Below are 14055 nucleotides of genomic sequence, written 5' to 3'. Positions count from 1 at the left end.
TAATAAAACATGAGCCAGTAATGATGTGAGGCTTCCGTTTCCCCATCTGCAAAATGGAGGAGATGCAAAAGGTGATCTTTTTATTTACTTCCACGGAGGGAGCATGCAGTCATGGTAATGTGGCAGGCTTGAGAACATGACACATTTGGGTGGACGTAACCTCGGTCGAGTTCATGCTCTCCCAACTTTCGGTTCCTTGGCATTCAAAGGGACACAGTGACATCTCTGATGAAATTTTGTCATGAGGATTTGATGAGATAAAAGAGTGAGAGCCTGTGTGTGTGTCACCTAGTAGGTGCATTGTCTGTCCCCTGCCCGTCCATCCTCGGATCTGCATGTCCCTTGCGTCCTGTTTCTGAGAGTGAGCAGGAGGGTCAGAGTTGCCGAGTGGTCCGATGGAGGCACTGGCCCTTAATGCATGGCAAGGACCCTGGACATTTTAGCTTCTATACTGCATTTTCCCTTCTTGTGTGAGCTTCACAACGGCGCTAAAAGATGGGTTGAGCTGGGGTCACCACAGTGACGGGAGAGGGGGAGAAAGCCAAGGATGGGAGTGAGGACGTGGGGTGACTGGGCCGCTTGGGGAACCAGAGGCAGGGTGGGGAAGGATGTCCGGCTCCTGGTCTCGGGAAGGATGTCTCGGGTGTCCGGCTCCGGGGTGCAGTGCATTCTTGGAATGCCAACTGCCTGTCCAGAGCCCTCAGCACTGACTGCTCCCGGGGGGCCCTGCGAAGGCCAAGCCTCCCTGGATGGTGAGACCCAAACTGGAGGAGCCCGTGCATGAGCCCCAGACACACAGGACCACCCGCTGAACAGGCACATGGAACTGACCTTCTGTGCAGGAATCAGAGGGGTGCTCCCTTAGAGGTTGGCTGGTCACCCTCAGAGCTGGCCCTGATGATCTGCAGAAAGCAGATTCTTCTCCCAAACAGGCGATGGTGTTGTGGACACCCCAAAAGCCAGATTCGTTCTCCTTATCATGCCCCTTATTTACAGGATTTGACTCTTAGTGGTGCTTACTGGTTTTCTGAAATCCAAACCACTACAGAGCCATGTGCCTGGGCCTCAGGGAGTAGAGAAGACCACCTCCTTTCACTGGGCCCAGTCTCCCAGCGAGTGGCCTTGGAAGGGGCACAATCAGTTTCACATTTAACTTTGGGCAGACTTGTGAGGGGGGAAAAAATTCCCTATTTTGTAGATGAAGGTCACCCTTTGGCCGGGAACAGCCCAGCAGGCCAGGCCCCAGGAAGCTTCCTGTCTGGTCAGCCGTGACACTTCTGTCCCCATGCCCGCCTCTGTGCCTCGCCTGCACCCATCCTGAGCCTGAGCCATTCTGCCATGTCCTGGCAGCATTTGACCAGGTTGTAATTTTCCTTCATGATCCTTTTTCCATTTTTCTTTATGACAAAGGTATCAACGGTACCTGGTTTGCAAGAAGGATAAAAGGAGGTGCTATGTAAGAAAGTATTTCGCAATTAAAATACTATATAAATGGAAAGCATCCTATAATATACATAAAATATATACTTTAACACCTATGATAAGGTATATAAGGTGCTTGGCTTGACTTTAAATGACCAACACACTTTTGTGCAGAGCTCACACATGTGCAACATAACACAGGACTTGATTTGACATGTAATGTGCTTGGTAGTACGTCCTGTGATCTGTAGGACTTTGTAACATCTTATGACATATCATATTCCCAGCTCAGAGAAGAGTAGAATCAGAATCAGTCGACATTAGGCTATTTTGGCATTCGAAACACAAGCCCCAGATTTGTGATTTTAACAGCTGAAGCTGGGAGGAAAGAAACTAAAAATACTAGTGGGGAAGATATCTCCATCAACCGGCAATGTGGCCCACTGAGTGTGGGGGGATCCGTGGGAAGACAGAAACCCCAAGAATAGGTCTGGGGAGGGGGCCCCCGCAGGGAGAGGGGCCTCTCGGCGGGGAGCTAGAAGAGTTGGGCTTGGTAGGGGTTGTTTCTAGTATTTATGAAGCCAGCTGAGCAGCTACAGGGCTTGCGGTGGCCCCTGTGTCGGCTGATTAGCTGGAGATTATATTGATGATGTAATAAAAATTCACTTTGTCTATTAAGTTTCACCAGGACAATCAGGGAGAGATTAGATAAAAATCAGAGGAAATGAATAATAGGATGGAGGAGGAAAGCCACGAGTTTCACTCCCACCGTGGTCCCTGTCTGTCTCCCTGCCCCCCACAAGAAGCATAACCAAGAAGCCCTGCCCCAGCACCCAGGCAAAGCTGTGCTGGAAACTTCCCCTGAGCTGGGTTGCTCCCTGGAAGAGACGTGGCATTCCAGAGAGGACGTTGGTTTAAGTTTATGGACCATGTTCGATATTTGATTAAACCTCTGGTGTGGCAGCCTCTGTGATCCGCTGGCCCTGCTGGGAAACCGGCAAAGTGACCAGCCCCTCAGCTGCCTGGGTCCCTCTGGTGGAGTTCCACTTGGGCAACCGCACTCCAGGCCAGACGGGCCTATGTAGCCAGGGGCCTCCCTGCCCCACAGTTTCCCTCCAGCCTGGCCTGTGCTGGAAATTCCCTCAATTAGAAATGTTTCTTTGGGTTAAGGCCTGGGCTCTCAAAGGTCCCTGTTAAAAGGCACGTGGCAACAGAGATGGTAACACATTAATGTACATTAGCCGCCAGGGACCCATCTGCCCAGTTTGATTTGTCAGATCAGCAAGGGGCAGGACTTTAAAAGGATGGGAAAAGGAGGCCCACTTTTGGTTGGGGAACGTAGCCTGAGAGCCCCAGGTTTGGTGACCTGGGGCTTGGGCTTGGGGCATGGATGTGGAGGGGGAGTTATGTAAAGGCTGGATGACCGGGAGCTGGAAGGGCATTGGAAGACCACCACCAGTGACTTCCACATCCCTGCAGGGAGCTGATGGTCAGTCGCTCCCTCTCTATGACTGAACCCTGTTCTGTTTTTCCCTGAGAAATCCCTGGGGTCAAGAAGATGCCAGAGAGGGAGGTCTGTGGAAGGCCTAGAAGAGGAGATTCTCGCTCCCCTAAAGAGCTAGCCCTAAAGGCCACACTTCATCCATGACTGCTCCTCTGGACTGGGTTTTTATTTTGGAGGCGAGAGAGGTCCCCCATTGCTCCCCTGCAGTAAATGGGCTGCCCAGGTGTGTTATCTACACTGGAAGCAGTTCTTCCCGGGGCCTGCCAAGATTCCTCCAGTTGCAAGACCAGTGTCACCCCAGGAAACTGTCCCCTGGCTTCAGCCCCACTGCTTGGCTGCTATCCAGCCACTCCTGATCTGGGGGCCAGAGCAGAAAAAGGGCAGAGGGTGTGGGAAGATTCCAGTCCCCAGAACCCCACAGTGTATTGTTTGGGATGTCTGAGTGAGTCTGTGGGGACAATCTGGATGCCTGCCTCGGTGACAGGGAACATGGCCACGGGTTTAAATATTCAATGAGGAATTTCTCAGCCCAAGTGGGCTGCGTTGGGACAGCTGAAGGACACTGCAGCCCCAAAGCAGGTGAGGACAATCCTGGCAGGGTTGTGTGTCACTGACTTCCTAAGGAAGTACCTGCAACCCACCTACCCACTCCTGACCGATTCTCCCTCAGCCAGGCTGGCGGTTCGTGCAAATTTATTCAAAACGAGAAACTCCTTTGTCCAACAACCTGAGAATGAGACTTCATTGCAGTGGGACAAAAACAAAACATAATGGAATGAAGCAAAACAAAACACCCTGACCTGTCAGCTCTCCAGTCTCCCAGCTCTGTCTTGTTCCATCAGCCAGCCCGGGCTCCGACTGACTGTCCTCTACCTGGGAACCTGGTGCCAAGCCCTGGAGTGCCCCTCCCGATTACTCATCTTTTGGGGGTTTCGACTTTCCCCACAAAAGACATTTGCACCGGGCAGTTTTATGTTTGTGGGGTAGCCACTATCTATCAAATTCCAAGTTGTTTTGTGGCAGTGAGGTTGTGTTCCCCACTTTCAGAGGACATAGCCTGATACTCAGGGCACCTGAGTTGAACATAAATCTGTACTTCCTTGAGGGAGGCCTGCGTCTCCCCCATCAGACCTAGGGGTTTCCTGGTGGGGGGACACCCTCATTATCTGCAATCCCTCACCTCCTCCCTGCTCTGCAGAAGCCTGCCTGCACCCTGGAGGTGAGTGTGAAGGCGACAGACCTGGGACAAACTGGGTCGGTGACACCCCCTCCCCCACTCTGGCCCCAGCAGGCCCCGCCTCCTGCCCCTGCTGGTCTGCGGGGATGCTCTCCTCCTAGCTGTGTGGTCTCTGCTGCCGACCAGCCTTCTTAATCACTGGCTTAGCCCAGACAAGGTCAGAACATTCAGAGAGGATGTTTTGCCGAGAAACTTGAGAAACTCAGGGAGAAACAAACCAAGGTCCTGGTGGTGGCACAAGGAGCAGACAGGGGTCTGGAACCTGAGGGTGCAGGAACCTAACTCCCCGCTGGGATGGTGCAGTCTGCCTGTTTGGCCCTTCCTGCGGGGCTTCCCACCTGTCTGGGCAGGGCCTCCCGGAGAAAGTGTGCTCTCTGCAGCGAGATTTCTTCTCTAAGGACTGGACTGTCATTGTGAGCCCAGCGAAGTGATGTTTTTCCTGCAGAGACATCACCCTTCAACTTACAGCTCCTCTCTCCTCCCCAGAGGACCCTCTCAGGTGCCGGGTTCCAGGCCAAAACTTTATTCCTCATTCCAGGGGAGTTCTAAGCTTGCCCCACAGAACTGCAACCGAATTTACTCTAAAAAAAAAAAAAAAAAAATCAAATCCTTTGCTTATTGAAAGAGTCAAAATGACAGCACAGAGGAAGGTCTTATTTTTCGATTAAAAAGATTTTTAAAAATTGGAGAAGAAAATGAAGGCTGAGCACAAGCCAGCGGTGACTGTCCTACTCTGTGTCTCTCTCGCTCCGATGCTGAATGGGTGGCGGATGTGCCCATGGATCACTGATCAGTGGGTCCACCCCGCAGGCCCATCCATTTCATCAGGCACCGCGCGGGTCTGTGCGTCTTGTGGGGACATTTGGAGACTCCTTTGCGGAAGCTGAGGAACACAGCTATTTGGAGTTGGACTCACGTCAGACCCTAAGAATGCAAAAGATTCTGGTGCTTTGCTGATAAGCTCCCAACATATGGAATTAAGAATAAAAACCATACTAAACCATAGACTCTAATTATTCTTTTTTTGCAATGAAACAAGACTCACGTGGTACAGAAACTACAACACTTTCTGGATTTTCTGATTCTCCCTATCTCCTTTTGCGTGTCCCCGTTTTGCTAGTGTCCCAGGCTCAGACCTGACCTGCCAAGTGAGGGAAATGACCCCGGGTCCGGAGTCACCCACCCGTGCAGGGAGCTGCGGACCCTCGGCGGGGTGAGGAGCGGGGTGCGGGGGAGGTTTGGTGCGTAGCTCCTGGGATAGGGCGGGGCCTGGGCTGCGGCAGGAGCCGGGCGCTTGGGTCTGGGGGACCGCGGCGTGTGCTCGAGTAGTTCTTCGTCTCACCGTCAGAGGGCAGGCGACAGCTGGAGGAGAGAGGAGCCCATCCTCCCCCCACGCACAGTGTGGGGACTTCCTCCCCAGTGTATGAGAAGGGTGCAAAGAAGCGGCCTAGCTTCTGGACTCGCCGCTGGTCTCCCTAGAGCCACCTAGACCCAGGCCCTGTGGTCGAGGAGGGGACAGGGCGCTGCGGGCAGAGGACTTAACTCTGCCGCCCGCTCCCCGTAAACCCTCTGTGGCCCCGCTCAGCCTTGGTGGAGATGGGAGCCAGTCCGCCGACCTGGGAAACCGTCTAGGGTGCGACTCAGTTAAGAATAATGGGCTGTGCGCCCTAACGATGGAGCGGCAGTGACCCGCAAGCCTCTTGGTCCCGCGGGTTGGATGTGAGCTCCTGGACAAGACTCTAACCGCACAGACGCCAGGAAACCCACTTGCCCTTTGGCGGCACTGGGTGGGTGGGGGGTGGGAGGCTCGGATAAGGCGGGTCCACTGTGACTCGAGTGCTTTCTTGTGGGAGGGGAAACATCCTGCCTCAAGCGGCCCCAGCTCCGGTCCCAGCCTCTGCGCCATTCCCTCGCCCGGCTTCACAGTCAAAGGCAGCCCCCGCCCCCCACCTTAGCAGCCCCTTTCTTATTCATCATCACGCCCACCACGGGGCCTGGACTCTAAGGCAGGCTCCCTTTCAGTTGCCTTGACGACTCTGGAAACAGAGAAAAGGAAGGATCAAAAAGCCTACTGGGCCTTTGGCTGTCGCTGGAGACACTTCTGCGGCCTGCTCTCGTCCCTTTCCGAGACACCGGGATTCTCTCCTTTTAGTTTCTTCCTCAGCACACCCTTCCAGGTGTTCCCATCCTGTGCCGGACTCCGGGGTCCGGTGGGCAAGCGGAGAGAGGGTCAGGCCTGGCTCAAGAGAAGGCTAAGGCCAAGGAAGCACGACCTCCTCCCTTTCCTTCTCACTCACTGGGACTGGAGGCAAGCCTTGGTGGGGAATGGCTTGCTAAGGTCCAGGACATTTCCACTCCACCAGCAATGCTGGCGGGCAGCACCCTGAGTCCCTGGCTCTGCTGATCCCAAGAACTTAATCACAGTGATTGATCTGATCGGGTGCCTTTCCTCCTGGGACGCCCAGACTGCAGAGTGCACACTGGAGCTCCCAGGGCCAGCATCCCCCCAACAGAGATGGGGACTGGGCTTCAGGCTCTCACCACCCCCTCAGAGAGAGACCTCATCACATAGCAGGGGCAAGGATGCTCTGTGCACCTCATCCGGTGAGACCATGCCAAGTCAAGTATTGATTTGACAGAAAGATATGGATATGCTGGATGGATAATGGTTTGGGGATCCTATTTCTTTCTTTTCCTGTTCAGAGAACACCTCTCCTCCGCCCCACCCCGCTGAAGAGCAAAGGCCGGATGAGGGAGAGTTTCTCATGGGTCACCCAGGGACACCTCTGTTCCCCCCCGGTCTCCTTCCAGGAGTTCAAAACCATGAAGCCTCTGGGAGGTCCCCCTCTCCCACCGTGGCAAGCAGGCCCTACATCTTCGCCTCTCTGTATATTCTTAGAACCAGTCAATATGATTAATTTTACATGGGCATAATTTCCTGCTATCACTGTGGAGTCCTCCCGGCCTATCCCATCAACAGAGACATGATACAGTTTCTGGTTATATTGGTCAACCAAGATATTGATATTATTAATAATGGATATCTATATGCTGACCTTTGTCCACACAACTGAATCACTCTGGGCTGGCTGTCACAATTCTTTAAGAGGTATTGATAAGCCCATTACTGGAAGGGCATGTACAGTCTAAGGTGTGTGTTTCCAACTCACCTTCAAGCATCTCCTGTGAAAATCTACCCCTGCTGGATGAGCTGGTGTGGGTACCAAGGTTTGCGGCATGCAAAAGAACGTGTGTGAGCATGTGTTTGGGTGGTGAGTGAATGTGTGTGTGTGAGCGAGTGTGTTCATGTGTATGTACGTGTGCATGTGTGTGTATGTGTGTGTGAGTCTGTCTTGAACACCGTCCCTTTCAGAGCTGATCAAATAGTCAATTAGAGCATTATAGGGAGGTAGCAGAATCAGAGAGTTCCTACAAATACACTGTGATGTAGTGTTTGATCTCTGGATGCCTCTTGTCTCCTAGGACTTGCGAGAGGAGGCTTGGCTTTATAAGGATATTATTAGGTTGATGCCTTGTTCTCTCAATTTACCTGCCAGGCAAGAGACAGCACTCACTGAGAACAGTCTGGTCAGAACCAGCCACTGGAAGGTGTGCTGAAGGCCATGCTGCAGGCTTGACTTTGGGCATACGTGACTCCCAGCCTCAGTCTCTTTGTCTGTGCAGTGGCAGCAATGAATTCAGCTTGGCTTTCTTAAGACCGGAGTGGGAAGGTTGAGTTAGCTCAGCCTCTCAATCTTCTGCAACAAAATTCTTAATCATATGGATACTTGACATGCCACCAGGCCTTGTTTATTACATGGTGACATGCACCCGGTTACTTATGAGAAGGAATTGGGTTTGTGTAGGGCTTAGTAGAAGGTTTTATTTTTATTTTTGAGTTGGAGGTCCCACTCTGTCACCCAGGCTGGATTGCAGTGGCCCAACCACAGCTCACCATGACCTTAAACTCCTGGGCTCAGGTGATCCTTCTGCCTCAGCCTCCCAAGTAGCTGGGGCTATAGACATATGCCAGTGTACTTGGCTAATTGAAAAAAAAATTTTACAGACAAGGTCCCACTATATTGCCTAGGATGGTCTTAAACTTCTGGGCTCAAGTAGTCCTCCCACCTTGGACTCTCAAAGTGCTGGGATTACAGCCACTGCACTCGACAGATAAGGTGTGCTTAGTGTGCTCATGAATGTGTGTGTGTACATTCATTGCTGTGTCTCTGTGGCTACTGTCGTGTCTACCTGCATGGACAGTGGTGTCAGGGTCAGCATCTATCAACTTGGTCTACAGTGATCCTATCTTGTTTGAACCCAGACACTGTCACTTGTCAGGGGTGCCACCTCACTCATCCCTGCACAGGGAAGCCAGCTAGCTGGAGAGATCCTTTGGATCCTCAGACATAGTGTATGAATAAACCAGACATGGATTAATTAGGTGTGACTGCATCATTAAATTAGAATAATGAACAAACAGCCACGTATGGCATTCAGATCTGCCTAGAATCACTCCAAGGATTGCTTTCAAGTAAGTCACCTGTCAGTTTGTAGGTTTTGGGGACTCTAGAGAGTGAGGTTCCTGTCCCATCTTAAGGAGTGGTTTCTTTAGGCGCTACCTACCCCAGGTGAGGACTGTCCTTCAGTGGGCACCAAGACAACACAATGGAATCCAAGCAATGACTTGGTTCAATACAGCATCATCTATGCACGCTTCAGCTGCGAGCATTTCTCAGTGTGAAATACGACAGTAGCACAGGTGCTTGAGAGACGGGAGAGAGAAGTTAAGAGGTGTGGGCAGCGGATGTGAAATGTATCGATCCCGCAATATTTATGTGATGTGCACATAGTTGCTTGTGCTTGTGCATATGCACACAGTCGTGCGCACGCGCATACACACACGCATACACACACATACACACACACACACACACACACACACACACACACACACACACACACATCCCTTTTGCGTTTCCATGAACTCTTTTTTCTTCTACCAACACTTCCCATTTCAGTCAGATAGATTCAAAGGTGAACCAAATCCCAGTTGTGTAATTTTAGGAACAGCTGCAGAACAGCAGCAGCCCCTTGCTCTTGGCGGACAACACCTCTCACAATCCTGGTCCTAGGACACAGCGGCTGTGCAGAAAGAACTGTTTGTCTTGAACAAAGAGGAGGAAGTCAACAGCTAGGAGGAAAGAAAATGGGAAGCAGTTTGCCTCACTGGAGAGCTGTGGGATAGCCTAATGCATCGGGGCTTTGTTTGTGAGATCTGTTAAGTATCTAGAAACCTTTGATCTGTAGCCGCTCTTAACAAAGGTGATAATTAATTAAAGCAGAATGTATTGCAATAAAGTAACATCGCGGTCAGTTTATGCGCTGTCCAGCACCAGCCTTCGGAAGTCTCTGTCAATTAAACTCTTGTTGGAGGCCAGTGCATTGTCAATTTTCCCCCTGAGTTTGATCAATATTTTTTGGCTGTTCTGTCCTCACAGAACCAGAACCACGTCTGTCTCCATGAGGGCACCCGTGTATTTACATCTTGCAGAGGGCCACGGAGGATTTGTTCCTGAGCTGAGCTGCTGGGAATCACTCTGTTCAAGAGCCTCAGAGAGCTCAGGCTGGAGAGGAGATGCAAGGACGGATAAGAGAAACTAATGTCGGGGGAGTAGGAGGGGGGACGCCTTGCAAACGAATGGTCCTGAAAACATCCCCTTACGTTCTTGAGGGACTCATAAATCAGGGCAGTTACTCCTGGGCTTCCTAGCTGGCTTCCTTGTTGGTTCCTGTGGGCACAACTGTGGTCTGGGTTTTAGATGCACCTGGGGGCCACAGGGACCTTGATGGGTGAAGACAGAGGAAGCTCTTAAGGCCAGTACATCAACTCTGGAAATTTCTCTGCCACCTTTTCTACCCCTGTAAGTTGTTTTTCTGCCCTGGCACCTTTAACTTCCTTGTGTTGCCAAGTAGAACACTTTGGGGTTTGGGTGGGGATCTTAAAGGGCAAAAAGAAGATGGAAAAGAGGGAGAGGAAGGAGGACATATGATAAAAAAGGCTATGACTAAATTAGGGGAGGGGGAGCTCTGCTCTGCCCCCCCCCCCAGTCTGTTTGGGGAGGACTGGATGCGTCCTGAGATTCTTGGAGAGGCTCTGTATTCAGAAGCCTGCAGGAAAAGCAGAGGTAAGGTGGGGGTGAATTCGCTTCTCTTGTGATAGAGAACCCAAAAGGAGGGCAGCTGGATCTCAGCCACACCCTGTTTGCATTTGGAGAAAATGCAGCATTCTACTTAGAGGGCCTGGCTCTACTAAGTTGGTCAAGTCATGTGTATGTGTGAGCGCGTGTGTGTGTACATGTGAGAAAATGCTACAAGAGGGAAGTAGGCTGGGGTGCCAAGGGGGCAGTGAGTAGGATAGAAAATGCAGTGGGTGGAGGGAATTATCCCTGGTTGGTCACTCAGATCCCAGATGGAGGATCATTTCTGAAATGAGTCAGTGGGAGAGCAGGAGCAGGCCAGCCTCCAAAGGGTGACAGGCAGGGAATGATGAAGAGACCCTCTCCCAAACTCGGACTTCTGGATGGGGCGATCAGGCAGATGATAAAAGAGAACACAGCTCCACACTGGAACTTGGATCATTGACAAATCGAGCCACGAGTTCAGAGGTGGATCAGGCATGTATGACTAGGACAGTGTCATTCTCTCCAGATTCTCTCCTTTTCTCCATCATCCCCTCCCCGATCCTGCACATAGCCTTGCAAGATGAAACTGCCCCACCATTGTCTCCACGTCACTGTCACTTGCATTTGTCATCTCTTCCCTGTGCGTGTGCGTGCACACACATGCTCACTCCATCACCCACACAGCAACATCTTCCCTTCTCCCACCCTCTGGAATCCACAGACACACAGGCTTTCACCCCCTCCAGCTCTTTCCTCTGCATTTCACATGGGATTTCCCTTCCAAGTTCAGGAACTGCTGCGGTTTCAGCCACTGTCAACCAGCACTCCCAGTTTCTAGCTGGCATTCTGACCCTTCAACTTGTGGTTTTCCTTTTTTTTTCCTGCCTGCAACATTGGGCCTTATTCTCCCTGTCCTCTGTAGCCTGTCCACCTTAAATCCTCTCCAGTTGAGGTCCCTCCAGGGTCAGTTTGAAAACTAACCCTCTTCTGAAGACATGGAAGATGTGAGCTCTGGACAGAACCAAAGTTGAGACCGACTCTTTTATCAAGCAAGGAGGTGGTGTCATAGGTATCTTCCCAGGCATCTCTCAGAAGTCCTTCCCCCATGCTAGAACAGGTACTATAATAATGAGGATGACGATGCTAATAATATTGGTGATGATGGCCCGGTTCAAGTTGCGGGACTGTAGTAGGATCACTGAGCAGCAAGATGTCCCTGAAAACCAGCTCTTCAGTAGAACTCTGGGAGCTTCACTATACTGCTGTGTGTGTGTGGAGGGGTCAGGTAGGGGGCAGGGGGAGGGGTAGGAGGCATATTAATGGGATGCATTTTTGCAATTATTTTCCTCTGGGCTATTTTTGAGCTATGATTTAATTAAAAGTTTTAAAAAAATTTTGTTGTGTTTTTGAGAACCCACAAACATCCAGCCAACTGGTCAGGTGATGGAGGGAGTGAAAGTCTGCCAAAGGGGTTTTTCAACCCAATCTAGAATTCCCATTAAAGGTGTGTGTGTGTGTGTGTGTGTGTGTGTGTTGGGGGGGTGTTAAAATCTCCCTGTTGAATTGCAGTAAAATCTAGGCCAGCCCTGGTTTCCATATGTGTGGGATGTGCTTAGTCATGCTTGCATATGGAAACATATACGTGCACATGTGCAGGTTAATTTATCTCTCTCTGTGTGTGTTAATTCTGAGCAAGTCTGCTTAAAAGATAAATGAAATCATGCATAAGCAGCAAATAACTACCGGTCCCTTAAATAAACCAATAATTTCCCAATAATTTCTTCTTTGCTCTTAAATAGGACACATATCAACATCTGGAATCTGGAGTTTTTAAAAAGGTGACTGTTGTTTTGATAAGCTTTAGTGTTGTAATGATTGCTACAGCTCATTTTCTTTGGTGAAACTTGTTTTTTAAAATGCTTTTCTTGTTTTCTTATTATGCTATTTTGTTTCTCCTGTATCTGACAAGGCAAATGTTTCTTTTAAAAACTGTAGGTGTGTACCCAGCCACTCTGTCAGTCGCTTTCCCTGGACAGAAGTGAATTTTTATTTTTCAAAGTAATTTTTTAAAAAGTTCATCTTAATTGAGCTGATGTCCATGCTGATACTTCAGCTGCACTGTCTCTTAGACTCATTTGAAAATGGAAACCAGATAGAGCCTCACGGTTTTAATTTACCTATTTACAGGGAGAAAGAAATAAAATAAAAACGAGCCATCTCGGCTAAAGTCAAGTGGTGGAAGTTCGATGTTCTGAGAACTGTAAAATCTTGAACACAAATACAAGACATAATTTTACGAAGAGGATCACAAATTATCAAAACATATTCACAACACTGGCCCTTCCTTTTTCTTGCAGCTACACCCCCAAATCAAAGGGCTTCAAACATTTGCTACTCGGGTACAGTTGAAATGGGAAGCTGTGCATCTAGTGGTGAGCATATTTTAACATGATACATTCTCCAGAGCTAAATCCACAGAAGGTTCTGTGACTCTCCCCACCCTCCTTCTAGATGAGGTGGAAAAGTATGAGGGTCAAAACCCCTGCAGCGATGGCTGTTCGGTTGAGAGCCCCCCAGGCTGCCAGCAGAGTACGTTTTCATGCAGTGGGGAAAGAAATCTCAAAGCAGAGTGGTTACCCGGGCACAGATCTGTTCTGACTGGATAACAAGAGAGACTACAATGTGGACTTGGCTGTTTAGATTAAAATGCATCACAGGCTCTGGGAACAAGCACACATCAGTAGTAAAGGCTGTTTAAACCTTTGGGGACAGCCTTATGTTTAGATTACATTAATTCATAAATATTATACTAAATACCACTTAAATTGGACTTAAATGACTTCAAAGATAATGCATTGTAATATGGCTATCCAGAGAGCACTAGTCTTTATGTCTCCCAGTAACTCAGTCTTTGCTGCCTCCTATCCTGCTAGACAGGACCAAAGTTATGAATGGATTGCTGGCTTGTTCATGTGTGATCCACTGGCTGTATGTGCATGTGAGCAGGCATGGGTGTGTATGTGTGTGTGTGTGTGTGTGTGTGTGTGTGTGTGTGTCAGCAGCATCCCAGTGGCTCTGATGACATGTGAGGTTCCTGGGTCCTAGGAAATATTGGCAAGGATCACAACATCACATCAAGCACAAATGTCAGAAAAAGAAGGCCTCAGACCCAGGAACTGTGAAAGGATTAGGACATGGACACCAGTCCAGCGCAAGGCCCAGGTATGGGAGGACCCTCAGAGCTTCTACTCCTAAGCCTCCTCCTAGAGTTTTTCCCGAGGCACTCAGCTCTCACCCTCGAACCCCTGGGGACATTCCAATCCTCCCATCTTTCTCTCTAAACCTGACTTCTCCCTCTGGGGTCCCAGCTGTGGCCCCTCCTGGGTCTCTCAGCTGATGCTCTAATTCTGACTCTCCCAACCTCCTAGAAAGGGTGTGAGAAAGCCAGCAAATCCAGGTGGATGATGGGGAGTGAGGATCCTCCTCACTTGTCTTAAATTTACACATGCCATTTCTTGTAAACTTACCATGCCTCCAGACCTGGGCTAAGCCCTTTCCAAGTCCAACTGCATTGTTTCCTCTAACATAACCATAGGGATTGCGGCATTGCTTTTAGCACCATCTTGTTATGAGACTGGTCGGGTTTCCTTTTCCTGAGACACAGAGTAGGAGTGACAGAGTCCAGGTTCACACCTGGTCTATGCAAA

General features: G+C 50.1%; 1 protein-coding gene across 1 annotated transcript in view; it reads right to left on the bottom strand.

Annotated features, from left to right (window-relative positions):
- Positions 1-3218: 3218 nt before the first annotated feature.
- The window catches only part of LOC110596346 (CUGBP Elav-like family member 4), a 15255-nt gene continuing 4418 nt past the window's right edge, over positions 3219-14055 (bottom strand). Inside the window, exons 2-3 of the mRNA XM_021716426.1 lie at positions 5506-5638; positions 3219-3283 (exon numbers count right to left, since the gene is read on the bottom strand). Coding sequence (XP_021572101.1) covers positions 3219-3283; positions 5506-5638 — 198 coding nt within the window. The remainder of the gene's footprint in view (positions 3284-5505; positions 5639-14055) is intronic.

Source organism: Carlito syrichta, unplaced genomic scaffold, assembly GCF_000164805.1.
Source record: "Carlito syrichta isolate Samal-C Ts95f unplaced genomic scaffold, Tarsius_syrichta-2.0.1 Scaffold308812, whole genome shotgun sequence".
NCBI lineage: Eukaryota > Metazoa > Chordata > Mammalia > Primates > Tarsiidae > Carlito > Carlito syrichta.
The sequence above is the reverse complement of the archived record's forward strand: the minus strand, read 5'-3'. Positions and strand labels throughout refer to the sequence as shown.